At 38.7% G+C, this 27731-nt stretch overlaps 1 protein-coding gene across 2 annotated transcripts in view; it reads right to left on the bottom strand.

Moving 5' to 3' along the window:
- Nucleotides 1-27731, bottom strand: part of NVL (nuclear VCP like) — a 41653-nt gene that overhangs the window by 7507 nt on the left and 6415 nt on the right. For both annotated transcript variants that reach the window (XM_030499770.1, XM_030499771.1), the window contains 14 exons: nucleotides 26784-26910; nucleotides 26425-26501; nucleotides 26009-26143; nucleotides 23856-23957; nucleotides 21884-22001; nucleotides 21277-21421; nucleotides 18235-18505; nucleotides 15695-15913; nucleotides 14991-15095; nucleotides 13992-14054; nucleotides 12428-12547; nucleotides 11652-11751; nucleotides 5070-5176; nucleotides 722-798 (listed from right to left, as the gene is read on the bottom strand). In XM_030499770.1, coding sequence (XP_030355630.1) covers nucleotides 722-798; nucleotides 5070-5176; nucleotides 11652-11751; nucleotides 12428-12547; nucleotides 13992-14054; nucleotides 14991-15095; nucleotides 15695-15913; nucleotides 18235-18505; nucleotides 21277-21421; nucleotides 21884-22001; nucleotides 23856-23957; nucleotides 26009-26143; nucleotides 26425-26501; nucleotides 26784-26910 — 1766 coding nt within the window. The remainder of the gene's footprint in view (nucleotides 1-721; nucleotides 799-5069; nucleotides 5177-11651; nucleotides 11752-12427; nucleotides 12548-13991; nucleotides 14055-14990; nucleotides 15096-15694; nucleotides 15914-18234; nucleotides 18506-21276; nucleotides 21422-21883; nucleotides 22002-23855; nucleotides 23958-26008; nucleotides 26144-26424; nucleotides 26502-26783; nucleotides 26911-27731) is intronic.

Below are 27731 nucleotides of genomic sequence, written 5' to 3'. Positions count from 1 at the left end.
ATGGAGTGAAACAGAGAAAGAAAAGGTACTCATCTTTCCCAAGTACGAAAACAATGACAAACTAAAAGTCATTACTGATGATAGCCTCCCTTTCTTAAATTCAAAAGCAATGTTGTGAGAAGCAGCGTGTCATAAACTTTAACTTCTGGGAACTCCAGAAAATCATTAACTATTAATAAATCATTTAATAGGTTAAAGCTTTTTTACGTTTTGCAGAGTGCAGCTGCACATTATTCTGACACATATGGCTACTGGGCTTTCCTAAAATACATGCCTTGGTATTCCAAAAGCACAAGTTGAAATAGGCCCTCACTACTTTGTCAAGCACACTGCTTTCAACCCTGTGACAGACGCTGGTTATGGTTATTGAAAAATTTGCTTTCACCATCACTGTACATGGGTCCACAATGTAGAGGGCTCTTTTATCCTCAGGTTATGCAAGATTAGAAAATAAACGCAAGCAAAACCAAGAGGCCTCTGCTGATCTGTATTTTCAACACGGAGAGGACTATTCCAGATGAACAAGACTTTAGCATCCATATACACCTACAGACTCCTTGGGAAAAAGCCTAACTGAAAGCAAGAAAAGTAGTGTCAGGGAAAAGGCTTATAAACCCTGAAAGTTAAGAGATTGTCTTAATAATAGCAACATAGCACACATTATCACACATCAGAAGACCTTTGGCACTGCATATTAAAGTCAAAACTAGAAGCTACTCACGTATAACAATCACAATGTTGACTGTAAGCAATTTCTTCAAGGCTTACATCAGTATCTAGTGGAGGCCGGGTGCCATCCTGAAGGAGTGAGATAATAAAAAGAGGAAGATAAGAAGCCACTATTTCTTATACATGCCATCCCCAAAGTGATTAAGTTTCATCCATCAGAAATCATACAGAGGTCTGAAAAATCCCTAAAATATCCACAAACATTAATGCTTTTCATCTCAAACCCACAAGAAGGACAAGCAGCCTTAAAAACCTTTCGTTATGAAATATTAAGTAATGCTACATTTTAAACTTCCCACCAACAGATTAGATTTTCTCCAGCAAAATGATGGCCAGCCTGTCACAGGGCAGTGTAACACTGATGCTGTTCCAGATGGGGACGTGCCTTATGGAGCTGGCTACCTCAATACCATTGTTTAGCTGAACTTCCTCTACTTTTACTATGTGTTGAAATCAAACACCTAAGCAATAAGCATGTAGACTGAGTATTTTAACACCTTGAAGACTGAATTCATCTTTTATATTCTAGACATATATTTTCAAACTTAGAAGTTTTCCATTCTGGATTTCATAAAAGCTTACACATACTGTAGACTGTTTTGACACTACTCTTCCATATCATTCCTGCTTCCTCCACAAAATTCCCAGAAGTGGTTTCTTTTGTTATTATTTTTGCATCTCCAACAGCAAAAAATATTGACCAACATTATCAATTATGTTTGAAACTAGCCAACTAAATTATCAAACACTGTAAGCATGGAGATCCATTACCCTTAGACAACAGTAAAGTAGTATCATGGTAGTACAGAGCTTCCAGAAGTCTACAGGATCAAACAATACCCGAGTTTAGACAGGAAAGGACACTTTTTGATATATTTCTGCACAAATTCAAGCAAAACTTTTCTGACTTCGTCAGGTTAACTACTATACAACATACCTACAATACCTCCAAGAGAAAAAAAACCCCAAGATGTATAGTAACTGGCAAATTAAACCCCTGGAATATGTAACAGACAGTAGAATAGTCAAGAGTGCTGTCACTCCTTACTGATTGCTGAGTATGGGAACAATCCTGAATGAATCTTTGGTAGGATACCAGTTAGGAAATGGGGCAGGGAACCAAACCAAAAGAGACAAAAGAAACAGCCTGATTTTGAAACATCTTGAAACGTTTCAACATCTTGACTTTAACCTGGAAAAAAGGAAGCCTCGTACAATTTGATATGGGATACTGTAGTAATCGCACAAGACTGCAAGCCAGACACTACCTCTGCTAAAGAGAAATGTTTTACTTATTGCTTTGAGTAGCAACATACGTTGGGCATTGTTTGAGTGGTCTGATCTGCCTTCTCCGGAGACAAGCTCAGTAATACGTGCACCAGAGAAGCCTGATACAGCTTCCAGGAATGTAAGTAACACCAGTAACTCAAACATGTGAAGACATGCTTCTCTTGCGTAATTAATATGCAATTTGAAAATGCCTGATTGGTACAAGTTAACTGAAACAGAACTCTTCCATTTCACAACAAGGCTTCAACCTATGTTAAGGCTGGCTGCCTGCCTTACAACCTACTCCTCCCCCTAACTCTCTTCTCCACTCCTCATGCTGCCTTTGTAAGCATCCATGTTTTCCCTCAGCAACGATTCTGTTTCTACATCCTGTGCATGTGTTCCTCAGGGATTTCTGGGAATGCATACGGTCACCATCACATCTGCACCAAACGTTTTATCCAGCCCTGAGCACATATTTAAGCAAGTGTTTCTGTACTCAGATCTCTCAAACTTCCTTACCTAGAATGCATGGATGAAATCTGACCAAAATCAAGGTATTTCAATTAATTTAACATATTTTCCTCTCTCCATATTCCATGCTGCTATTGTAGGTAACTCCTATATATTTATAAAGAAAATAACAACCTATGTCTTGTTCTTAAGCCTAGAAATACAAACCTTTCCCTAGCTTTATGAGAACTCTGGCGACTGCAGAAGTAGTAAAGGGAGAATAGCCCCAGCCTCCTCATGGAATGGACACAGAAACACACAAAAACTCATTCAGAGAGTGTTTTATCTCATTTCTGCCAGTCTCTTAATTAAGAACTGAGGAAAATAATCCATTAAAGACTTAACACTTCAATCACTACAAAGATTTGTAACCAAATTAAGACTGGTATGAATTCAGTATGCATGGAAGTATCTGGCATTCCAAAAATAACATGCCCTGATAACCAAGGACCGGATCCACAGGAACCAAGCTGGTAAACACTCTGCAATGTGCTGCCTGTATCACAAGAAGGCACATGATCAGATAAGGCCACAGAAAAGATGGTCTGTCAGCAGAAATACGCTTTGGTAACAGGATAACGACAAGGTTACCACATCCCATGGGCCACTCCTCTTGGTGCGATCCCAGCATTCAGACTGCAGCCAATATGATTATCAGGAGGAGGGAGCAAAGACACATCTCAGCAACCTCGCCCAAGATTTACGGCAGCTGAAGTAAGCACACTTTGAACTGCTTGGTTCTTAAAAGGAATCTAGAAAACACTTCTAGCAACTATTTGTCACAGCCAGTCGGGAGCAAGCCAAGAGATGAGTAAGGAGAGCTCAACACAGAGTTCGTTATCCTCAGTATTGCACGCAAGTGATCCTGGCCCTACCCACATGGATGCATGCACTTTGGTGACGGTATGTGGCTGTGAGACTCTGAGCAGCTGAAACTGATGGGAGAGAAACCAGTTTTGTTTAATACCACCTTCCTCTCCCAGGCAGGCTTGGGCCAAGCTTTGCTGCGCTGTGTCCCCACACCACTGATTACAGTGAGAGCACTTCAGACAGTCACAAATCTCCAACGATTCTCCAGCAATAATTAAGGAGAGCAAGACGTGCATGTTAAACACCAGAGCAGATTCTGTACCACAAGCTCTGTTTAGACAGTTTAGTGACTGACTGACTCTTACTACCCACTTCTTCCAGAAGAACAAAGTTGTTTCTATTAAGGCAGAACAATCACATAAACCCAATTTTTACAGAACACATTGAGTTATCTTTAGAAATAAATGTGGTAAAATAAAAACCACAATTCCTTACAGTATGTTTGAAAAATTATTCAGGGATGTTACACTCAGATTCTCTTTAGGTTTTTTAGAAGGCAACCATCTTTAAGAACAAGGTTGTAAGAAGTTTTAACTGAAATATTTTCATAAGACATAGTAAATAGGACCACACTTATTTTGTCCTCCATGAAATACTGCATAGAGCAAATGAAGGGAACTCTAACATCTGACTTTTGGAACAACTATTTTGGCATGAAGAAATATGCTTGAATGAGTTCTCACTTTCTGAATTCTCCTATGGGATTAACTATTGCCTATACCACAACTTTATGATTACATGATTATCATTTTTACAAATTTCCTAAATAATTTCACAACACAGTGCTAGCTTTCCTTAGAGTGAAGATTTGGTCTCCTGTGCAGCTCACAAAAACACCCATAAAATCAGAAATACCTGCTTTTAACAACCAGTGCTGCTGACCTACTGGGAAAAGTAGAAAATATCCAAGTAATTCATAATGATTTCCATGTTCTTTTTTAAAGGCCTTGATTACTGCTGTAATACTTAGAGAATCATAGAATGGTTTGGGTTGGAAAGGACCCTAAGATCATCCAGTTCCAACCCCCTGCTATGGGCAGGGACACCTCACACTAGACCATGTCACCCAAGGCTCTGTCCAGCCTGGCCTTGAACACTGCCAGGGATGGAGCATTCACAACTCCTTTGGGCAGCCTGTGCCAGCGCCTCAGCACCCTCACAGTAAAGAACTTCTTTAGAATTCTATAATCCACATCTCTGAAGTGGCAGAACGTGCCATTAACCACAGGGAGGACCCACGACTTCTTACATTTTCACATTTACTTTGACCTATGACCTTTATCATCACAAGATTCCTTTAATCTTGAAGACAATTAAGTGGCACAATCGCTGTTGAGCACATTCAGCTGGAGCTTGTGAATCATCCTGGTGAACATGTGGAACCCCCCCAAAAAGGTTTGCAAAACGCTTCTACGCCCATTACTCACACAGATAGGAATCTTTTAATTAAAACTGTTCAAATTGTAACTATAAAGGCAGCAGCTTCTATGTTTAACAGGTTTGCTTTACTCAAGATTTATCAGCTCCGAGCAATTTTAACAGCAGATGTAACTGATGGTTTATTTTTATGACCTCGTGATATTTGAAATTATTTCATGAGACAGGAGCCTGCAATTCCCTGTAAAATTTAATTTCTCTGAAATCATTCCACCAAGCTTCGAGATAAGGATTTATTTCCAAATACTCACTTTGGTGATGGTCTTTAAAATCGCAAGTCGATCTTCAGGTGGTGGCAAACCCACATAAAGTGTTTTATCCAGTCTCCCAGGGCGCAGGATAGCTGGGTCAATTATATCTTAGGGAAGGAGAAAAGAGAAAACAGTATCCAGAAATGAGATACAACCTCAGGAAAGTGCACACATGAGAAGCAATATATCCATACTTGTATCGAGATTCAGAGAAGGCAAAATTTGGGCCATTATTTGAAGCACTGAGCATTAAAATAGCTGATTCAAATAGTTTCATCTCTGTTCAGTAGGAGCCTCTATTACCCAGAACAGTAAAGCTGCATCTCTCAAAATGGCTCATAAATACTAGCTTCATCTCTTCACAAATACAACTCTATCTTTGGCAATATAGTACTAGAACAGGTTTACTGTCGTATCTAGCATGGTTGAGTGAGGAATTCCACATTAATTCATAACAAGGGAAAAAAACACTTCCAGTTTGTTACATTCTCTTGGTAAAACATTGCTAACACACAAACTACATGCATTCATATCTTCATCAAAGGTGAAGAACTGGGAAAAGTTAAGCTGTTAATCTGTACAGATGTTTTAAAGCTGTTAATCTGTACAGATGTTTAAAAGAAAGAAACCAGCAGCCAAACCCCCAAACAGTAGCATGGAAGCACAGCTATCCCTTCTTGGCAAATGAAAGAAGTTTCATAGAATCACAGAATGATTTTGTTTGAAAGGGACCTTAAAGCTCATCCAGTTCCAACCCCCTGCCACGGGCAGGGACACCTTCCACTAGAGCAGGTTGCTCCAAGCCCCTGTGTCCAACCTGGCCTTGAACACTGCCAGGGATGGGGCAGCCACAGCTTCTCTGGGCACCCTGCGGCAGCGCCTCAGCACCCTCACAGGGAGGAACTTCTGCCTAATGTCTAATCTAAATCTACCCTCTGACAGTTTAAAGCCAAGAGAGTTTAAAGCAAAGAGTTTGCTTAACTCTGTCAAGACTCCAACTACCTGATCTACCACAGTGTAGTCCTGATTCACTTTTTAAAGACATACACAGTTTTGTTCAAGTTACTCCCTCACCTGTGTTTGAAGGACAAAAGGTAAAATGAGATGCATACATAAAACCTGCTCCACTATCTTTTTCTTGGATAAAAGCATTTTTTTCCCCCAGGATACACCAACCATGGCCAGAGGCATCTATGTAGGCAAAAATCAGCTATTGCAAATGGTGAGAGGAAAAAAAAAAAAAAGAAGAACTTGATGTATTAATTTAATCCAGACCTTTGGCTTTAATTATGATTTAACCAGATGAAACAAGGGTTAAGCAGAATCCCTGCCATGGCAGTCCTAGGAAAAAAACCAAACATCTTACTTGTGTGTCTACACAAGTGCTATATGATACCTTATCTTGCTTTTGGCACAAGTGCACTTTCCTGTTTTCGTGTGCCTGTGGACGGAAGTCTTGCCACATTATTAAGGTCAGATGACAAAGTTCACTCAACAGATCAATTACAACGATCAAAACAAACACTCTCAATAGGGATTGCATTCCACCACCATGCACCTGAGAACTTCCCCATTTAAAGTTTCAAAAGCTCTTTAAAAATACTAAGCTTGAGATGGAATAAACTGTTTCCATTTTGCACCCTGAGAACATGGCACAATGATACCAAGTTAATGACATGGTCTGAAGATGCATTCATCCATTTGTATGTTAGTGATTAGATTGGCCACATTCAAAGAGTTACCACAACTCAATACTAACTCAGTAAGTTACAGTAATGGTGGTTTACAATGAGACGACCATACCAAAGCTGAAAACACAGATCTACACTCCCCGCTTCCTTACGAGTCAATTCACTTCTTTCTGCTGGCTCAAACCTGGGCCTGAAGTTCTTGAAAATTCAAGTCACATTAACACAGAAAATGAGTATTTACTCACTGGTCAAACTCACTCATTAGATGCACTTCAAAACTAGTTAAAAGAATTGAATAATGCTCCCCTTTTAGGGATTTCAAAGCATTCCATTCTGATAAATCATAAAGTTCTCTCCATACCTATTATCTTGAAACTTGCCTGAACAAAGAGAGTCAACTAATTTTAGATACATTTAACATTCTAGTGAAATTAAGGTAGTTATCATAGATATCTCTTTCAAAGCCTGTTATTACCTCTCAAGTTTGAAAGTGAAACATGGAAACGTGTTAACACACAGCACTTCTTTTCCAAGCAGTTGTCTCACAGAGAGAATATACTTCTATTAAGAGAAATGTCTATTTTCTGTCTTGGTTTTCTGATGTAGTCAATGGTGATGACTATGTCATTAGAAGACAGTAGTACCATATTCCAAATAATTTGGCAAAAGTACATAAGAAGACAGAGTACATCCATTCCTTGCTTTGTTTTTAAAGGTTAAAACAGGCACTAGCCTCTAGAGAATGATGTAGTATTTCAGTTTGCCACACTTCTCTCCAAACTACTGCAAGATGTTATCCTCTTCATTAAATTCTATTGGAAGTATCTTTGCATGAATCCCTAGAACCTGACATTCTATTGTCCTATAATAAAATCTAGTAGTCTCACACTCATTTCCAGTTGATTATTCATGTCTTAACTGTGCAAGAGTCAACAATGTTTACAAAGTTCAGTGCATACACCAGCAACAACTCTTGTGCTGAGCCCATCAAGCTTCTGCTGTAGTCACTACAGCTTTTAGAATTATAAGGAAGAAGTTCTTTACTGTGAGGGTGCTGAGGCGCTGGCACAGGCTGCCCAAAGAAGGGTGAATGCTCCATCCCTGGCAGTGTTCAAGGCCAGGCTGGACAGAGCCTTGGGTGACATGGTCTAGTGTGAGGTGTCCCTGCTCATGGCAGGGGGTTGGAACTGGATGATCTTAAGGCCCTTTCCAACCCAAACCATTCTATGATATGATTCTATGATTTGAAGTATCCAAGATCCACGTCCTCATATTTGTGACATTCTGGAGCTCAGAAAGGTTCTAGAAGCCCTGAAAGGTTTTCTGAGACTCCAGATGGACTCTGCAGCTAATAACTCTGCTCCTACATAACAAACGAACTCCCCTAAAATTACTGTTAAGGATACATAATGTTCGAGGGCTGGTGAAATGCACAAATGTGATTTGTGTGAAATGGAGCTATTATGAAAGAAACTGTTCCACGCCTCACGTATTAGGTGCTTTTCTTAGATCTTATCTTGCCTTTAATTCCGCAACACGTATAAACAGATATAATCATAACAAACAAAAAAACCCCAAACCAAAACTGGAACTATTGTCAGAGACTGAAGATTAGTTTTCTACTCTGTTTCAAAACATGTGGTTCAGGTGACTGGCTCTAGAAAACTAACATAAACTTGCTAAAAGAAAAGCAGAACCCACTGGAACTAGGACCATGCTCTAAGATAACAGAACAAGGGGAATTCTGCAAGAAAAAGACCATGGATAAAAGCAAAGACAGCATGAACATTTACATCAAACTTAAATCACTATCAGCTTTTAGCATTTTACTGATTTCTTGATGTTTTCTCAGGTTACACACAGTTCCTTAGATCCCACATAAATGCAGCATTTCTCTAAAGAGTTTATAAATGTCCAAAGCCTGGCAAAGTAAGAAAAGAGCAGAAAGCAGCAGTATCCAATAGTGAAGCTCACACTGGTAACTAGGAAACTGGGGGAAATTACAGGCCTTAGTTAACAGTAGTGCTTGATGGTTTTGTAAATACTTAGTCTTGGATCTGGGGAAGGGAGTAGACTGAAAAAGAATATAATTTTCTGACCCTTAAAGTTTCTAACAGAACATGACATTTCTGTCTTTTTTTTTTTCCTTTCTCTTTTTAATGACATTGAGTGCTTTGAAAGTTTAATCCTCTCCAAAGTTCAACACCGGTTCTGCATTTAGGTGGTAAGAGATTGAGTTGGGAATACTGCATCCCTGCTAATTTAGCAGTAGTCAAGAAAGGTCCACAGAGGACTTTCAAAGTCACCGAGGAAGTGCAAAAAACATTCAAATATCCTACTTTTTAGGGCAGATCAAAGGCTTGTCTCAGCCCTGCCAGAGTAAGAATTACCACTTGCAGATTTTATGTGGTAAACAGAGGTACCAATCTATTGTGCCTGTCCTTTTGGAAAGATGGAAATTAGAGTGTTCCAAGTCCTTAAAAGCCATTATAAAGAAAGAATTTGGTAGTCTTCAGCCATGGAGTATATAAACCACCACCATGTCACACTAATTCTTTGTCACAGGCACTAACACCTCCCTGGAATAACTGTGCCAGGAACACACCTTGATGTCAAAACTGCTACCCTACTGCTAGTACTGTTATTCTTAATAACAATAATGATAACTTTATGAGAGAAGGCTCTTCTTGTGGCATGATGGTCTCGGAGACTACAATGCTGACCAACATACACTGTCATGAACAGTATCAGCAACCAACTATAAAAGCTAACATGCATGTAACCACACTAAAAAAGAAGCAGCTTGAAAAACCATTTTCTCTCCCATTAACATGGATTAAAAAAAAAGATGAGATCTTGCACTTCACAATACAGATCCAATGGAAGGTTTCAGGAAGTTCTGCTGGGACATATATTATTTAGATTTATATTATACAACACCCCCCCCAGCACCTCTATCCCACATAACTATGACAGAAAAATCTTTCACAACGTCAGACTTTAAGCAAAAGAGCTTTTCAGACACCACAACTTTTATTGTTTGTGGGATTCATTTAAATATACTAGTCAGTATAAGCAATGGTTCTCCTTCAGGTCTCTGCCTGAGCATTTTTTTCTTAAGGTGGTAAGAGTGCTTTATCAGCATACAGTTCTCTTTATCTGCAGTGTGCTCCTATTAGGCACCCAAACCATACTAGTAGAATTTAATTTGGTGAACACTGCCTCTTCTTAAGCCCCATAAATGGTGAATAAACTGCACAAAAGAAAATTGGTTTCCCCAATTTAACCACAGCATCAGTAAAAGTTGTTTTGATAAAAGCTGCATCAACTGGAACATATGATTCTTCACAATGCAGATATCACAGCAGAAGTTTGTAGTCTAAACCTATCCAAGGTGTTAATTCACAGCTGATAGCCTGCTGAAGCAAGAGATCCATCCTATCCAAAATGCATAGATAATTGCCTCATCTGGCAAAGGCTGGATGTGCCAAGCTCTGCTGTTTTATCGTGTTGGCAAAACAACTCCTTTATCAGGATAGAATTCAGTTCCATTTACAGAATTTGTAGACACATTTATACACTTCCATTTGGTTATCAGATTTGTTATCCCTGCCTTTGAATTTTCTTTATGTTTGCCATTTTAACCTGAAATTCACTTTTATCGTCAATGTCACTGGCTAGTAATACATCGCTGAGTTCATGCCTTACAAAATTCCTTCAGCTTCCTCCAAATATTAGTTTAACCTGCTGATCTACACACAAGTTTTCATCTCTTGAAATTAACATCTGAGGAACATTTACTCTAAACTGGCCCTGTTAGAGCTACTAAACTACTTGCATTCAGCTGCCTCTACAAGAGGAGTCATTAGCTCAGAACAGTGCCACATACACACACTGGCCCTAAAAGTATTCACCCCATGTATACCTGCGGTACCCCTGAGGTGGCACTGCAGGAAATCAAGCTGGATGATTCCTCTACTTCCTAAGTGTTGGAATTCACATCTCAAGCTACCAGTCAGAGATAATGATGAGTTTACTGTCACCAGCAATTAGATATGAAGCCCTTGAGAAACACTAACAAATAGGGCTGCTTGATATAAATACTTGCACTAGCATGACTAATTTAGCAAGAGATCTCCTTCCTAAGGCAACCTGATGACATGAAGTACTAACACACTTGATTCATCCAACTGTATCTATATATAGATGTGCTACACTGCATAATGTTATTCTCTTTTCTATACTGGATTAGATAGGTCAGAATCATCAAGTTCATGCCAAGAAAACCTACCCCTTTAAATCAAAGAATTTCTACAACAGATAAAGATTTAAGCATCTACTGCTCATACTTCACCCTGTAGAAGGTTTGATAGTCTGTCATGATGAAAAGAACTCAAGAGGAAACCAAGTTCAGAACATAAAGCCCAAGAAGCAAAAGATAAGCAAAAGGGAAAATGATTTAACATGAGACAGGTCCCTCAAGGCAAACAAAAATTAAAACAACAACAGACTGTAAGGTTGTATCGGGTAAAAAAAATATCAATTTAAGCAGCAAAAAATATCTGATTCATGTTTTAGTTCTCTTTTGTTCTTTCATGTTTCAAGAAGATAATCCAAAGTCCAGTTCAGCCAAAAGTCTTTCAAAGCATTTCACAGCAATGGTATCAGGTGCTAATTAAGACACAGTTTAGAGCGGTTGCTTCATCTTACACTGTTCTAAGAATGTGGAACAGATTAATTGATCAGGAAAGGTTTGGATTTGAGGAGACACTGTAATTTTAAGGACAGAACAAGGTTAGTTGCAGAATTGAAATATGTAAGAACACATGATTTCATTAGAAGAGAACCTGAGAGGTCTGATTGCTCTTGTTTATGATATTTGGGTCCTTACCTGGCCTGTTTGTGGCAGCCATAATGAAAACCTGCTGACGATTCTCCAGACCATCCATCTCTGTGAGTAACTGGTTAACTACTCGGACACTGGCTCCTGACTTTAAAAGGAGACATTTGTCAACAAAATAGAGAAAATAGTGGGAATATGAGTATTTCAAAGCAAAAAAAACAAAATCTCTGCTAGCTCCCTGTCCTGAAATACTACTCAAAGTTTCTTTTCCACACCTACAATGTAGCTCTATTCTGGATTTCAATATTATAATCTTGGCATTAAATTCTAATTAAATTAAATTCTACTAATACGGTTTGAGTGCTTAACAGAGAGAGAAAACCTCATGGGCGGAATAGCTCTGAAATCTAATGCATTCCACTTATGCTCCTGCCTCAGGTATTTTCATGACCCAGTTCACGTTGTTCAAATAAACACATGCTTCACGCAAGCATTACAGTTGCATACAGGTATCAGATGGGGCCATAAATGAAACATGATATTGAACTGCACTCCTTCATCTTTTCCTCCTGCTCTACACAGCCAACTTGCTAGATATACACACATTCTCTGGGTAATTTTTTTCTATATATGCATACTAAAAGAATTAAGCTTTATAATATTTGACCAACATATTTTGCCTCAAATATGAGAAAGCCTCTTGGATTGTTTTTCTTGGGAGATACAGAACGTAGCACCCTTCCTGCTCCTTATGTTGCTAGTACAATGCCACAAAACCTGCAAGTGAGATAATTTACTTAGGAGATATTTTACAACAGACTCACTTCACGGTCAGACCTCCGAGGGCACAAAGCATCAACTTCATCAAAGAATATAACACAGGGGGCTGAATTCCTGGCACGCTGGAATACCTGACGTACAGCACGTTCGCTTTCACCAACATACTAAAACAAATGACAAATCACACTGAAACAATTTCAATTTTTAGAAACAAAATCAATTTTAAAAGATCAGTTTTAAACAGTATTCGAGGTGCTTCGCAAGGGACAAGTGCAACCTGCTAAGCAGTTTACTTCTGGTAACAGTCTGTTACTGTGTCCTTACTGATCATGATTTACATAGGAACTACTTGTCACTCGCTCACTTCTGACAGTTTGCAGTACATTCAGAGTTTAAACTTTTTACTGTTTTACTTTTTGGGGAATAAATCCAACTTGCCATGAATCTGCTGATGAGAACTGTGTGGCCAACTAGGGAAGTCACAGTCCCCCTGTAATCGGCACTGTTGAGGCCGTACCTCGAATACTGTGTTCAGTTTTGGGCACCTCACTGGAGAGGTGAGACATTGAGGAGCTGAAGCATGTCCAAAGTTCAGCAATGAAGCTGGTGATGGGCCTGGAGCACAAGTCTGATAAGGAACAGCTGAGGGAACTGAGTTGCTTAGCCTGGAGAAAAGGAGGCTCAGGGGAGAGCCTCTACAAATCAGCTCCTGACAAGAGGTTTGTAGTGACATGGGGGTCAGTCTCTTCTCCCCAAGTAACAAGCTGTAAGACAAGAGGAAATGGCCTCAAGTTGCACCAGGGGAGGTTTAGATTGGATATTGGGAAAAATTTCTTCACAGAAAGGGTTGTTAAACATTGCCTAGTGTGAGGTGTTCCTGCCCATGGCAGGGGGTTGGAACTAGATGATCTTAAGGTCCTTTCCAACCCAAACCGTTCTATGATTCTATGATTGGAAGAGGCTGCCCAGAGAAGTGGTGGAGTGACCATCTCTGGAGGTATTTAAATGACATGTAGATGTGGCACTTAGGGACATGGTTTAGTGGTGGACTTGGCAGTCAGTGCTAGGTTAACTGTTCAACTTGATGATCTCAAAGGTCTTCTCCAACGTAAATGATTCTATGATCCACAAATACAATCTTCATTAAAGGCCCTGTTGTTCTTCAATTGTTCTCAAACCAACCCAGTGAGCAATCTGAACACAATGAACATCTGAAGTTCATACAGTAGTTGTTTGAAGATGGGGGGGCTGGTGGTACGGAATGGAAAAGTTACTGATCATCAGCTGTTCTCACTGTAGATTTGAACTTTTGTTCTTTTTCCTGATCTACATAAAGCAATGATTCATGTAGTTGGTCATTTAGAAATCCTACTTCAATCAAGAAGGCTCCATCTGCCATGTAATTTAAACCAAAATACATACTTAATCTACCCAGATAGCAGTGAAGTTGTTCATGTGTAAAGGAAAAAGCCAAAGACTTTAAGTAGGGGTTAGATAAGGCAACCTGAGTTGCACCAGTGTCAGTTGTGTAATTACCAGGAACTTTGCTTGCCCCACGCTTTGGACAAGAATTCCATAAATAACAAAAGCACAATGATTAATGCCTACCATATTTAGCAGTTCGGGGCCTTTCACGGATATAAAGTTCAGCCCAGACTCATTTGCCACGGCCTATTGGACAGAAAAAGACAGATGTGTATATATAAACCACACATTTTTCATGTTTTCTTTGGTTCTGTCCATGAAGCAATAAACAAAGGAATTATCATAGTTATCAGTTGTTTGTAAAATACAGAAAACAGTACAAAGTATACTTCTATGCAATGAAAAGTGGGAAGGGGGTGGGGAATTTAGCAAGGTGTTCTCTCTCTTTAATGAGGCAGCGTTCCAGATTCACACCCCATTGTCCTCCCCCATATTGGCTGAAGAAATCTCAGTAGTTAGTGGGAGTTAAAGAGATATTCAAGTACATAGGTGCATTTGAAGACAAAGATGAGTGACAATCTGGAATGATTATCTGCATCTACACGGGGAGGCAATAAGAAGAGAAATGCTCCAAGGAGAAGGAATATAATAAACAAAAATACATAAATATAATGGAGTGTAGACTACTTCCAAATATATAATTTAGTAATAGTGAAATAGTCCATAGAAGTGGTTATCCAGTAAGAGTTTCTTCCCATTTTTGCTGCTTTCTTCTTCACCAACTTAATTCCTGCAAATTTTGCAGTAATTCTCTCTCAATTCAAGCAAAATTGTAACTTTATGACAAGAAGATCACGTAACTTTAGCACAGAGGCCCAAATTTAATTTTCTGATGAGAAGTGGTGCAGAAACCCAATTTCTGGCAGTACCATGCAGACTCAGTCATTCCTACAAAAACCATCCACTTCAAGAAGATTCTCCAGTATTTTTAAACCCATTGGAACAGGCTGCCCAGGGCAGTGGTGGAGTCACCATCCCAGGAAGTGTTCACACACTGTGTAGATGAGGCCCTTAGTGACATGGTTTAGTGGTGGACTTGGCAGGAATGGTTAGACTTGAGGATCTTGAAGGTCTTTTCCAACCTAGTTGTTTCTATGATTCTAGGTTTAGAAAATGTATTACCTTAGCTAACAGCGTTTTGCCACATCCAGGAGGCCCTGCAAGGAGCACACCAGCTGGAGTAGTCAGGCCCAAAGCTTTAAACTGCTCTGGGTTTCGCACAGGTGCCTGGAAAAGAAATCATCATCATGACAAACAGCTAACATGGAATTTTTCATTTCAGTTACAGCTGGATTAAAAATCCTTCATAAGCAAGTTCTTTTATTCCAATTTTTTATAGGCTAAAAGATTAAACAGTCAATCAGCATCTTATTATCTTGTATCATTACTGAGAAGCAAAGATTTTCCTTATCTAAGTTCTCATCCTATGGTGTTAGTATTAAGATGCCCTCTGACTGGCAGCGAGACTGCTAACCTTCACCTAAGTTGTCTCCAATTCTTTGCGTGGCAGTTGCATAACTAAGGTTATTGGTACAAAAATCATAGAATACTTGAGATTCAGTAATAAAGAACATATTGTATTGATGCTTTCAGTTTTCAGTAAGTGAAAGGTTAAATACATGTACCAGACTCATATCAAATTTGAAAGCGAATTAGAGGAGTCTGACAAATGAAGATGTTGCAAAATTCCTAGGTTTTAGCATATTAGAACTCATGGGAAGCACATTATACCTTCAATAATCTTAAAAACCAAACAAGCATAGTTTTATTTCCTACATAGAGGGAAGTGCAAAAACAGAATCTTTGAAAGAAAGGTTAAGATATACCAATATTGCCATAGTCAGCTCCTCCCGAACATCCTCCAGGGCTCCGATATCTGCCCATGTCACATCAGGAATTGTGACAAAGCCTTCTCTCTTGGCAGAGGGTTGCACAGATGACAGTGCAACAATAAAATCATTCATCTCAATGCACAGCTTCTGCAGCTGCTCCTCGGGCAAGGGGTCTTGCTTCTTCAGCAAATCCAAAAGCCTCTGCAGTTCATCCTGGAAAGGGAAAGAATAAGGTTATGCACTGGATTAGATTTTATGAACCACTGTTTAAGAGCTTTTTCAAAGCAATACTTTCTTCAACTGTAATATTAATTATTATAATTATGTATGATACATATAAAATATGTAAAACAACATTAAAAATTAACATTAATGATAAAAATGTTCTAGGAAAGCACTATGTACACATAAGACTTGTGAAAGCACTGAGCTGACAGACTACAGTCTTGATTTAGATACTACAGAAACAGAGCTAGCACATGTATTTTGTCTTCAAATTCTTCCTGCTGCTTCTCCCACGCTGATTAGGAAAAAGTTCTTTCCATGCTGAAATTTCCAAAACATCTATTATATGTATTAATTCTGGTTTTAATAACAAATTGTTCTCCAGAGAAAGCAAACAACTCTGCTGAACAGCACAATTCCAACAATTTGCAAAATATTCAGTTACATATAAACCTTTAAAACTCTTAACAGACACTTTTAGATCATGCACTTCTATTTAACGTAATCTGATTTCAAATCATCAACTCATTTCCTCAAGTCTGATTAGGCCTGGTTTTGTAATAAGGCCCTGATAAAGTCTGGGCAAATGGAATAGAGACATGGGGTAATGCTTTTCAATGCTGTCCCATCTTGCAGACCACAGTGCCCCAGGCAGGTACATTCCAGTTTCCCCAGTTGGTTCCTTATTGAGGAAACTGAGAAAATACTTGATCAAAGAACTTTATAGTTGCACAACAAATCCATCCCAGTTCTCACACAGAAAGGCTGTACTGAAGCTAACTGATACTGCACCACAAGAAAACTATACCAGGGTTTTCATTTATAAGATAGAAGGAGAAAAACAGTAAGAAAACCCTGTTAAGTTTCCACATTTTTCCTACAGCAGTATATGGGTAATGTCTCTCTTCCTATTTGTTGCAACTAAGATAGCTCTACAACTGACCACAAAGAAATAGAAGTCTTCATAGTGCCCAATAATCCTTTTAAGCTCTCTCTCCTTAACAGAACCATTATAAGAAACTCTGAAATAGCCAAGACCACTGGGTTTGTTTACTTGAATTGTGTGAATGATTTTTAAAGGCTTTGTATGTTTATTTTCCCATTATAAACATAATATAATGGTTTTAATGACAATGCCCTGTATTAGACTATGTCGACCTCCTGCCAGCTATCAAAATATGGCTCTGTTAGGATTAGACTTCCTCATCCTCAATAACCCCTTTGATCATGGTGATGTTGATAAAAGCTGCAACTACCTGCCCCTTCCTGCTTGCTTTTGGCTACGTCAGGCCCCAGAAAACACTGGGAGTTATTGCAGTGTGATTATGTTATTCTAATACAAAAGCTTACTATGGTTTTTTACACTGGTTTTTCTTACTGACAAATAGCAGTTTTCTTTGACAGTCCTTCTAAAACCACAATCTGAGTAGAACGTGGATTTAAAACCACTTTATTTTCGTTCTCCAAACAAATCTTTAGGAAGCCTACATGTAATGAAGGCACATGCTTCAAATTTTGAGAAGTAGGGCCAAGAACTTCTAAATAAAGATGGTCTGGTTCACTGACCACAGCATGCTACTTGGGCCACAGAATAATTCTGGCACTGGAAATGTTGTTTTCTGCCATAGAGTTCCAGCTGTGCTGCACATTAACAGATACCTTCTCAAGCCACATTGGCTAACTCAACTTTTCTACTGGATATATATACCTCTCCCTCAAACCTGCTATAGGTACTAGATGCCACATGTGATTTACCACAAGTAATCACATAGCTGCAGGGAAAAACGTAGACTGCATAAATACTTCCTATTTTTGGCTAACTGTAACTATACCAGGTCAGGGAAGAGCCCCAGGCATCATAATAGATATTACACGGAGGGCACAGAAAACAGCTTAAAAAAACCCTCAGTGCACATCTGATATTCTCAACATTCTGTTACTTCTGAAGACAGATATAGCCACTATTTTAACCTCTGGTCTGCTAGAAAACAAAACAACACAACACAACCAACAACAACAATGAAAAATCCATGGGAAAGACCACACCTGACATAAAACATTAACACTGTCTTTAGAAGGTGTAGGTTTTGGAAGCCACTTATTCAGACCCATTATATGGCTCATTAGGAGGAAAGCTTCTGGCTTAAGAGCTGCTATTTCTAAATCTAAATTTAGTATTACATTTGCCATAGATGTTTAAGGATTTATGAGCAATGACTTTCCCAACTACAAAATGGCTCAATTCTTAAGATTTATGTTATGCCTTTAGATTTATACCTTAAGAGGTACATGCTTCAATGAACAAATACCTTAGGAGGAAGTTCTAGTTGTTTGGCATCCTCTTCCACCAAGATGTCTGTTTCTATTCCCATGCTTTCTTCAGCTGAATTTCCTCCAACATGTATGTGTTTCCTTTGCTGTTGCTCAGATTTGATCAGGACCCTGTTGACTGTGCACATAGCTGCCTCACGACAAAGTGCCATCAGATCAGCACCTACATAACCCGGAGTCAGCCGTGCTAAGTGATGAAATTCAAAGGATTCTGGGAGCTTAAGTTTTCGACACAAAGTCCGAAGAATTCTGAGCAAGTAGGGAGAAAAAGCACAACACAATAAAGATGAATCTGTGGCTTTTTTAATCTTCATGTGAAAACAAACAGCATTGATTTATGGTCTCTCTCAGTCCACATGAAGTAGTACAGTGGGAACAATTTTCACTCAACTAGAAACTTACCAACACTGAAACCTACAAACCCATACTATGTATTTCTTTTCAGTTCTTTAACAAAAACCAGCATCAACCAATTATGTCAATCAGTGGGTAAAAGCTGGTTTTGGTGAATCTTAACATTAGAGGTTCTTTAAACCTTGGTTTATGATTCTAAATTGACAGAGTAGATCTCAGAGTGTACCACAGGCACACACGTAAGTTATCCATTGAGGTATTCAACCTTGTATTCGCAACAACCTTAGTCTGCATTGTCTGTTCCATACCAGATTTATTTATTTATCAAAGAACATCCAAAACAAACTATTCTGCAAAGAACAAATGGAATCAGACTGCCTGAGGAGCTCTGTCTTTTAATCTTCAGTATCTTTCCTCTACCATTGTCAGCTGAATATAACTGCAGATATTTCCTGTGTCCCCCATAAAATTTCCAACAGGCATTTTCAACAGTTTATGTGTACACCTCATGTGTTACCTCATCCTGATTCAAAAGCTGAAGTTACACCTACCTATGCAGTTCCAGCACTAACACAAAACAGCTCTAGGTAACTAACAATGAAATGCCATGCTGCAAGCTTTTTTAATGGGAGTTTTTTCACTCTGTATCAAGGCCCAAGCTCTAAAAAAAAGCTTTAAAAAAAGGTGGACCTTTTTCAAGGTCCACCAAGTCTTCCTGCTGTTCTTCTAAGCCAAGGACAACTGAAAACTACACGAATAGCCAAAAACAAAGACAAAAGCCAATGTCACCACACAAATACTGGCGCTGAAGAACTCTGAGCAGAGGGATCAAATCAGCTTGTTTAAAACAGCAAAACATCACTTCATTGGGAAAATATTCTAAAAAGGCAGCACAAACCAAAGAACATCATTAATGTACTTTCTAGTTCCAATGAAAACTAGTTTAAATTATTTGCAGATCAAGTAATGTAGCTACAGAAAAGTTCTGAAAAGAACAAGTTATTAAACTATTCAAGTCTTAAATTATAATACTTTTCATCTGTTTGCCTCCCCCACTAATAATAACAGATATTTCCCCCACTAATAATTTCCATAGTCTCTCATTTAAATCTCTATTAGTGACATTGGCTTAGTTCTCAAGACTTTTTCAACCTGTCTGACAACATCTGTAGCAAAGCAAGTTACTCAGAGTGTAAAGTGTTAAGAACTGTAAATGGCTCATTCCGAATCTGTCCCCTACATGTATTGTTTTCCTTCATGTGCTTCATACATGCACAAGAAAACACAAGTAAAGCAAGATCTCCGGGTTCTGCTCCTCATCCTACTCTACTCCCCTAAGGCAGTAGAACCACAACTAGGCGGTTCAAATGACACCTTCAGCAAGACTTTATTACATGGTAAACCAACACACCATAAGGACTTCTGCTTCTATATGACCCTTTTATTTTTCAAAAAAAGGAACAAAGCACCCCAGGAGAAACCAGCCCAAAGCCAAAACAAACAGTAAAGCTGGGGGAGGAATGGCAATTTAAAAGAGAACATAAAATCAACAGTTCCTGTAAGCCTACACCTCCAGAAACACAAACAACTGTACAAAACAATTACATGAACGAGCAAGACTGACTCGTGAAAGATCTTTACACACTATGATGGCTTTCCCATTCACAACTCCTATCCTTTGAAGCAGTGCTGTTTCTGGGAATATCATATTGAGCATCATCTTTTTAACATAAACCAAAGAAATATCAGAATGAGAACTCTCAACAGTAAATTCTTTAGTTCTACTTCTAACCACTTGCATGTATTCCTGCAACCAAGAGGAACATAATTACTACAGGCTTTAGGGGTGGGGTGGAGGGAAAGAAGAAAAGGGTGGAATAACAGCCAGTAGTGTTGACAACACAAAGTGAGCAATACTGCAAACAGAATAGTTTGCTTTGTTAACCTAGAAATAAGGTTAGTCGAGCTAGAAGGAACTTACCCTTTAACCTTTCTTTCCTTCACATAACTAAGATAAGCCACAGCTGTTTTCGCATTTCCCTTCCTGTGTTTTCTGCTGTTGTGGAAATGAGTAGCAGTTCCTTTTTAATTCAGAAAAGCAAAAGTTGTGGGGTTTTTGTTTTGTTTTGGTTTTTCCATCTGGTCTGATGGTCACAAATCTTTGGAGTATAAAGGGGCCAGTTACAAAACAGGATGACTGCAGCTCAGCTTAATGCCTGGACCGGTGTATTTCTACAACAAATGGAATGGAAGAACCTAGGCCTGTTGCTTAAGGTATGTGCTTGAGAGGGGTAACAAAGGGGCTATACTTAATGCATGTTCCTAATTTAATAGTTACATAGGAGCACTAAAACCAGAATGTTAACCTTCTGAACAACAGGAAAGATATATTTAATTCCACTCTTTATACTGTTAAGGCACTTGAAAACCCATTAACAACTGCCCACAAGAAATGAAACCACCCCAAATATAGTCGCAGCTACCAAGACAAAGAATAGATGCATACTTAATGTCTTCTGCACTTTTCCATGTGTGCTGATCCACAAGTGTGTGCAGGCACAAACAGGACTAAACACAATACTTTTCCTGAATTTTTATGTTAACTTACACATTACTTCCTTATTTATTAATTAATCAAAAAGAAGCTTAAACTTTCTAACACATACTTTTCTCTTGCTGCTTCATCTGGGATCCCTAAGCGAATTTCCCGATCAAATCTCCCAGCTCGCCTCAGTGCAGGGTCCAGTGAGTCAGGCCTGTTAGTTGCTCCAATAACAAGGACCTGGGTAGTCGCAGCCACGTTATTCAAGTCTAAAGGAAGGAAGGAAGGAAGTTAGTACTCATACCCACTGTCTCAACTTTGTCCTGATATCTGCGGGATTCTGTTTCTGCAGCACACATTAATACCCAGAACAGCAGAGAGAAACCAACCAACAGGCATCCTAAACCGCTGTTCATCCTTATTTCCACTACCTAGAATGCACGATCAAGCAAAACTAAGCATTTCAAATGACATTTGACACATTTTCCCATTATATCTGTCTGTCCAACAGACAGGCTTTTATAATACTGTACAGACCACTGTGAAAAGAAGATAGTAACATTCTCTCAAATTAATTGGAATCTTCCCACCAACCCCCAGGTAGACTGTGCCAAAACATGAAAAATTATTCCCACTCTCTCCACTAAAGCAACCACAAGTCACCACTGAAGGAAAGCAGTGGGCCTGATCATCAGAAGGTTTAGCTTAGTACAGATGTTCCTGAAACTCACCATCCATACAAGTTAGGAACTGAGCGACAATTCTCCGCTCCATGTCCTTCGATGCAACCTCTCTTTTTGGGGTGATGGCATCAATCTCGTCAATGAAAAGGACACATGGTGCACTGGACTAGGAACAAGAAGTATTAATAGTTACAAAAGTATATAGTGTATTACAAGAGAGAAGGAAATTATTCAGATTTTCTATGTTCTACATATGACTGTAAGTCTGCTGCACAATGAGCCTGTCCTGGAACAATTCTGCTGTTCTTATTGATTATCTGGAGAGCCACCAGACTATGAAACTGTGCTGAGCTGAGCCTATGAAATAATTAAGGCATGAGATTCAAAATGTGACTACATATTGTTTAAAATTTAAACATGCCTCTATGCTGCTTTATGCTTTCTATAAATACTCCACTGTGACTGCTTACTTGCTTAAGTCCAGAAAAGAAAATCAGACAAGAAAGGTCTGGTTTGGTTTTTGTTTGTTTTGTTAGTGACATTAGAGCTGTGGAATTTCAAGAGCTAGTATTACTGACATACGTCATGAAACAAAAGGAGCAGTAGATGGTCATGAAGAATGATCTGCCAGCTTCCAGATTACTACAGAGCCTGACCATGTTCAAAGAGTAAAAATGAGAAATGAGCAACTCCTACAAATGTTCTAAAATTCCGTGTACTTCACGTTCATAAAAAGCCAACACTTACATGGAAGAATAATTAGGGCAACTAACAGAAAAGAACAGTGTTTAACAGACATAAGATTATTAATACTCTCAAAAAGCACTAGTAGGGCAAAGGAATGCTTAAGGAAAACGCTAGAATCATCTTCAAAAATAGTCCCATATAAAACAATAGTATTTGAGATCCATGCATTCAGTGTTGTCGAGTAGCAACTGCGCCATCTAGTCGTCATTCACTTTTCCACTTTGACAGGGAAAAAATTCCACTAAGATATAAAGATTCTACAGTACATACATAATGTGGAACTATAGCTTTGTTCCCCGCACAAAAATTGGTACAAAAGCTAAGTGGAAAAGCTACTTAAGTGAATGTGAGAGACTATAAGGCAACGTTTTTAAACATCTTTTATGCAATATATTTAGTTGCTTAAAAAATAACTTTTATAGCAACCTCCCCTCCATGTATGCACAAAAGAATTTCTAAGAAATCTGTGCAATCACTTATTTAATTTTATTCTAAGAAACATCTTAACAAGGCTTTCTAAAATTAAAATGCAGTTTGAACCGGAAACATGATAATCTAACAGCTTCACAATAAGCAGTTTAGCTTTGCTTAGCATTCTCTTTTACAGGAACGTACCCTAACACCTATCTACAGTTGTAGGGGAGAGTAGAAAAATGGAATAAAGTTGGAAAACCAGAACATTCTCAGAGGTCAGGAACACAAAACTGTCGTCATGAAATAAAACATTAGCCACATATTAAATGTTTCAATGTTTTAACCTGGCTGGTTCTCTTTGCTTCTTACTGAGTCTGGAAATCGCAACAAAGCAAGATTTCAACTGTAATTTGATTTGTTCTCTTATTATATTTGTCCCAAATTTCTTACTTTATACCTAAACCCCCAAGTCTTAAGTCTCTCACATTCATTCGAATCCCATGCCAGATAAAAACAGCAAAAAAAGTTGTCATAAAAGAGTACAGTGAACTGCTCTTCCCTATTTTTATGTATCAAGCCAAGCAGCTCCAAATAGGTAAATAATTTATGATGCTCTCTTTATATTGCTAGGATGAACTATCCTTTTGTCAAGATTTCAGAACAGTCATCTTTGTGCTCTATGACAGCATGGCAGTACAATGGAATTCTAGTCACAGAAGGGGAGACACTATGACTTGTGTGCAGCAGTATAAAGATTCACTCACTAATCTTCACTCAAATTCATACCACAGCAACAAAGTATGAATCTTTACAAAGAAAAGGACAAACAATTCAGTGTTATTTCCAAGGGGTGTCTCACCACAGCCTGCTCAAACAGTTCTCTCAGTTTCTGCTCAGATTCCCCTGACACTCCAGACACCACCTCTGTTGCTGCCACTTTCAGCATCGGGAGCTCAAGTTCCTGAAAGAGACAAGGAGCATTGTATGATATACCCAGAGGTTAGAAATGCTGGCTGTCCTAGAGGACAAATATTTTCCAATATGACATCTTTTATGCCCAAATATTATTTAATCAAGACTAAATCTTAAAGAACTTTACAAAAGATGAGTGGTATCCTCCAATTTAAAATGGGTCGGAGTCATTTGGCCAAGTGAACAGAAATGGATATAAAACCCAGGTTTCCCTAATTCAGTTAGAGAACAATTGCACTGTCAAATAGCTCTGCACCTTGGTCCCCAACCCAGTCCATCAAAACACATATACTTCAGCTCATGCTTGGGCTCCCTTCTTGAGAAAATTGTCTATTTCCATCTGTGACAAACCATTGTTTAGCAGTGTGGAAGAAAGAGACCCCCACCAGGTTTGGTTTCCTCAAATTTGCTCAGGAAATATCTGAGGAGGAGTGTACAGTAAGATACTTGTAAAGCTCAAAGCCCTGGTTTTCTGCTACTAAAAATAAAGAAGTAAAATTGTAGCTTTGACAGACGGTAGCCCAGTAGTGCTACAGGTTGCTGCAGCCTATTTCAAGCTCTTTGAACTACATATATATATTAAAAAATAATCCTAATTTATACAAATCAAGGCCACCAGAAGCACATGGGGCTTAGAGGAGATAATTTGCCTTAAACAGCAAGAATTAGTCATTAAATTTATCACAGAATCATGGAATCCCAGGTTGGAAGGGACCTAAAGGACCATCTGGTCTAACCTTTCTTTACAAAAAGACAGTCTAGAAAAGATGTCCCAGCACCCTGTCCAGCTGAATCTTAGAAGTATCCAATGTTGAGGAATCCATCACTTCCCTGGGGAGATCCATTCCAATGGCTGATTGTTCTCATGAATATGAAATATGAAATATGAAAAAAATTTCCCAAACTGAATCTCCCCAGGAGTAACTTATGCCCATCACCCGTCCTCTTTTCCATGTGACTCCTTGTAAAAACAGAGTCTCCATAGAGACTCTCCATCCTTTAAGTACTGGAACATGGTAACAAGGTCTCCCATAAGCCTTCTTTTCTCCAGGCTGAACAAATCCAGTTCTCCCAGCCCTCCCTCACATGGCAGGTTCCCAGTCCTCTGATCATGGTTTTGGCCCTTCTCTAGACCCTCTCCAGCCTCTCCACATCTTTTTATCTCATCTGTGAACATTTTTCACTTGTGTAATGGTTCTTTCCCCAGATTTAGTACCCTTCCAGGATACAAATACCCACTGAAGTGGGATTCATTCCGTGAGTACCTTTTTACAGTAAGGCATCAAAAAAACCCCAAATCTTTTTAATGAAAACATTTGAAATTATGGCAGAAGAGTCTAACCAACATTTAAGGAATAAACGTCTGTATTTTCTTTCAAAAAAGAAAACCCTCACTACAAAAGTGTCTAAATTTAAGGTTATAATCTGTGACATATAAGGAACAACTGTATTAAAGAAATGCCCATGGTTTAGACAGCCCTAAATAGCCCCTAGATTTATATCCAAAACAGGCACACAGCAGCCCAGCAGCCCCACCACACACCAAACTATTAACACCAATATCGTCATCTGATCTGAAATTGTTAGCTTGACACAGGCAAGGCAACATCTAGTTTTGGAATTCAGAAATCACTCTTCAATGGATGCCACCCAGTAGAATCAATGTAATGCCTCATAAAAGATGGTAAGGTTGAGTCCAGACTTTAAAACAAAACGCTATAGTAAACTGAACCAAAAGATTCTTCCATGTGTAGCCTTCTCAATACCTATGTCTATATTGCTGTCCTGGGAATGCCTCAAAACAAGTAAGTCCAACATAAAACCCTGTCATTACGTCCCCTCCTTATATATGAGGTTCTATCAAGTACAGATTCATTTAAGCAAAGGAAGTGAAGATGAATGTGTTTTAGACTAAGATGGGAAGGAGAGAAAAGAGACCAAAAAAGAGGAAAGATCCAGTCTATGATGAAGGAGGATTATTTTTTTCTCTCTAAATATAATTCAGAAAAAGAAGAAACTGTAAATTTAAAGCTATCTCACCCCAGCAATTGCCTGTGCAAGTAGTGTCTTTCCACATCCTGGTGGTCCATGTAAAAGAAAACCCCGAGGTGGAACCACACCTAAGTGCTTATAGACTTCAGGGTGACGGACATGAATGAGCATCTTGCATATTTCCTGTTAAGAACAAGAGACACCTCCATTTAAATTGCAGAAATTAGTATTACAGATTGCTAATAGTATAGACAGGGAAAAATAAAGCAAATTCTGTTCATTAACATAATTTCAGTGGCTGCTTTCAGCAAGATTAATCAAAGAGAAAAACCACTTTGCTGCTGTTGGTACAGGCAGCTGCTCCCAGTGCCGTGCAGATGAATTCTGACAGATTTCTTTATCATTTTTTCATGTGCCTTTTTATTCAGTGCATTCTGTATCCCACAAATAAAATTTTAACAAACCTTTAAAGTTCCATCGTTGCCTCCTACATCCTCAAACTTCACTGAAGGGTGGTAAAGCTCTGGTCCCTTACTTCTAACTGTTAAGGAGGAAAAGTCATGCAAAATCAGACATGGCATAAAGTAATTGCTAACACCAAACAAAAACATACTCAGGCTAAACAATTAGCTAAGTACATGGAATAGTATCATTTTGTGGTAGCAGACATAGGACTGCAATGTATTTTTAGTACAACATGAAGGCTAAATTTCTTAACAAAAAAAATGCTTGAGGACACTCAGAAAACACTTGTCTGGTAAAGGATTACATGGTCAAATACCATCTCTTTCTTTGGAGCAGCACCCTGGAAGTAACTTCTCACCTTTCTCTTTAAGCAAGATGGAATTAATTTCTCCATCTACATCTGGAAATTCTTCTTTTTTTCTTTTTGCTCTCTTACCCTTTGTCTTCTTTCTTTCACTCTCCAAGACAGACACTTCTGTTGATTTCTAGGGCATAAAACCAGAATTAACTATACAAAGCCTTCCAAGTCAGTGAATTTCTGCAAATACTTAAAAGAACAAAGTGTGTGTCTATGATGCTTATTTTACACATATTATATGAAGAAAGACAAGCAAGGCAGGAATTTAACCCCTTCTTTTTGTAGAATATCCTTTTCTTTTTTTACTTAAGATTTGCCCTTTTTAAAAGGGTCAGTTGCAACAGTCACTTTTTTTGCTAAGAGTACATACTTACAAGCAAAAAAAACCCCCAAAACCCTCCCTCCCCCAAGCCCTCCAAACCACTAACCAAAATCAGACACCAGTTATTTGCATACCATAAGGCAATCCACTTTGGGGATGAATACAACTGTATGAATATATTTACTCCAATGGAAACAATTTTAGTTACTAGTAAGTCATGAGTGGCTGTAAGAAAATATTACTCAGTGCTGACATAAATTAACTGCAGGGAAGCAAATTACTAATACGGGAGAAAAGAAATGAAAAAGAGGTTCAGTGATGAAAGGGTTCTGTTTGGTTTTCAGTATACAGTATTGCAAACATTTTACAATTTGAAGACCTCCCTTTTATTCAATTTCTCCATATAAGAGGACACAGTACCACTAGGATACAGGGATGATGTCTCAGATCTGCCTGTTCAGTAAGTACGTTGTGTAATTAGGAAGATAGATGAAAATGTAGATCTTCACATCGAAAAAGAGCATCCTGCTAAAACATCTGGTCAGCCAAAAACTATAAATGTTATCTCCCATACACAAATGGAGAACTTTCAATAGCTAAACAAATTTGGTTTTGTTCAGGGTATT

This window comes from Strigops habroptila, chromosome 10, assembly GCF_004027225.2.
Source record: "Strigops habroptila isolate Jane chromosome 10, bStrHab1.2.pri, whole genome shotgun sequence".
In the NCBI taxonomy this organism is placed as follows: Eukaryota; Metazoa; Chordata; class Aves; order Psittaciformes; family Psittacidae; genus Strigops; species Strigops habroptila.
The sequence above is the reverse complement of the archived record's forward strand: the minus strand, read 5'-3'. Positions and strand labels throughout refer to the sequence as shown.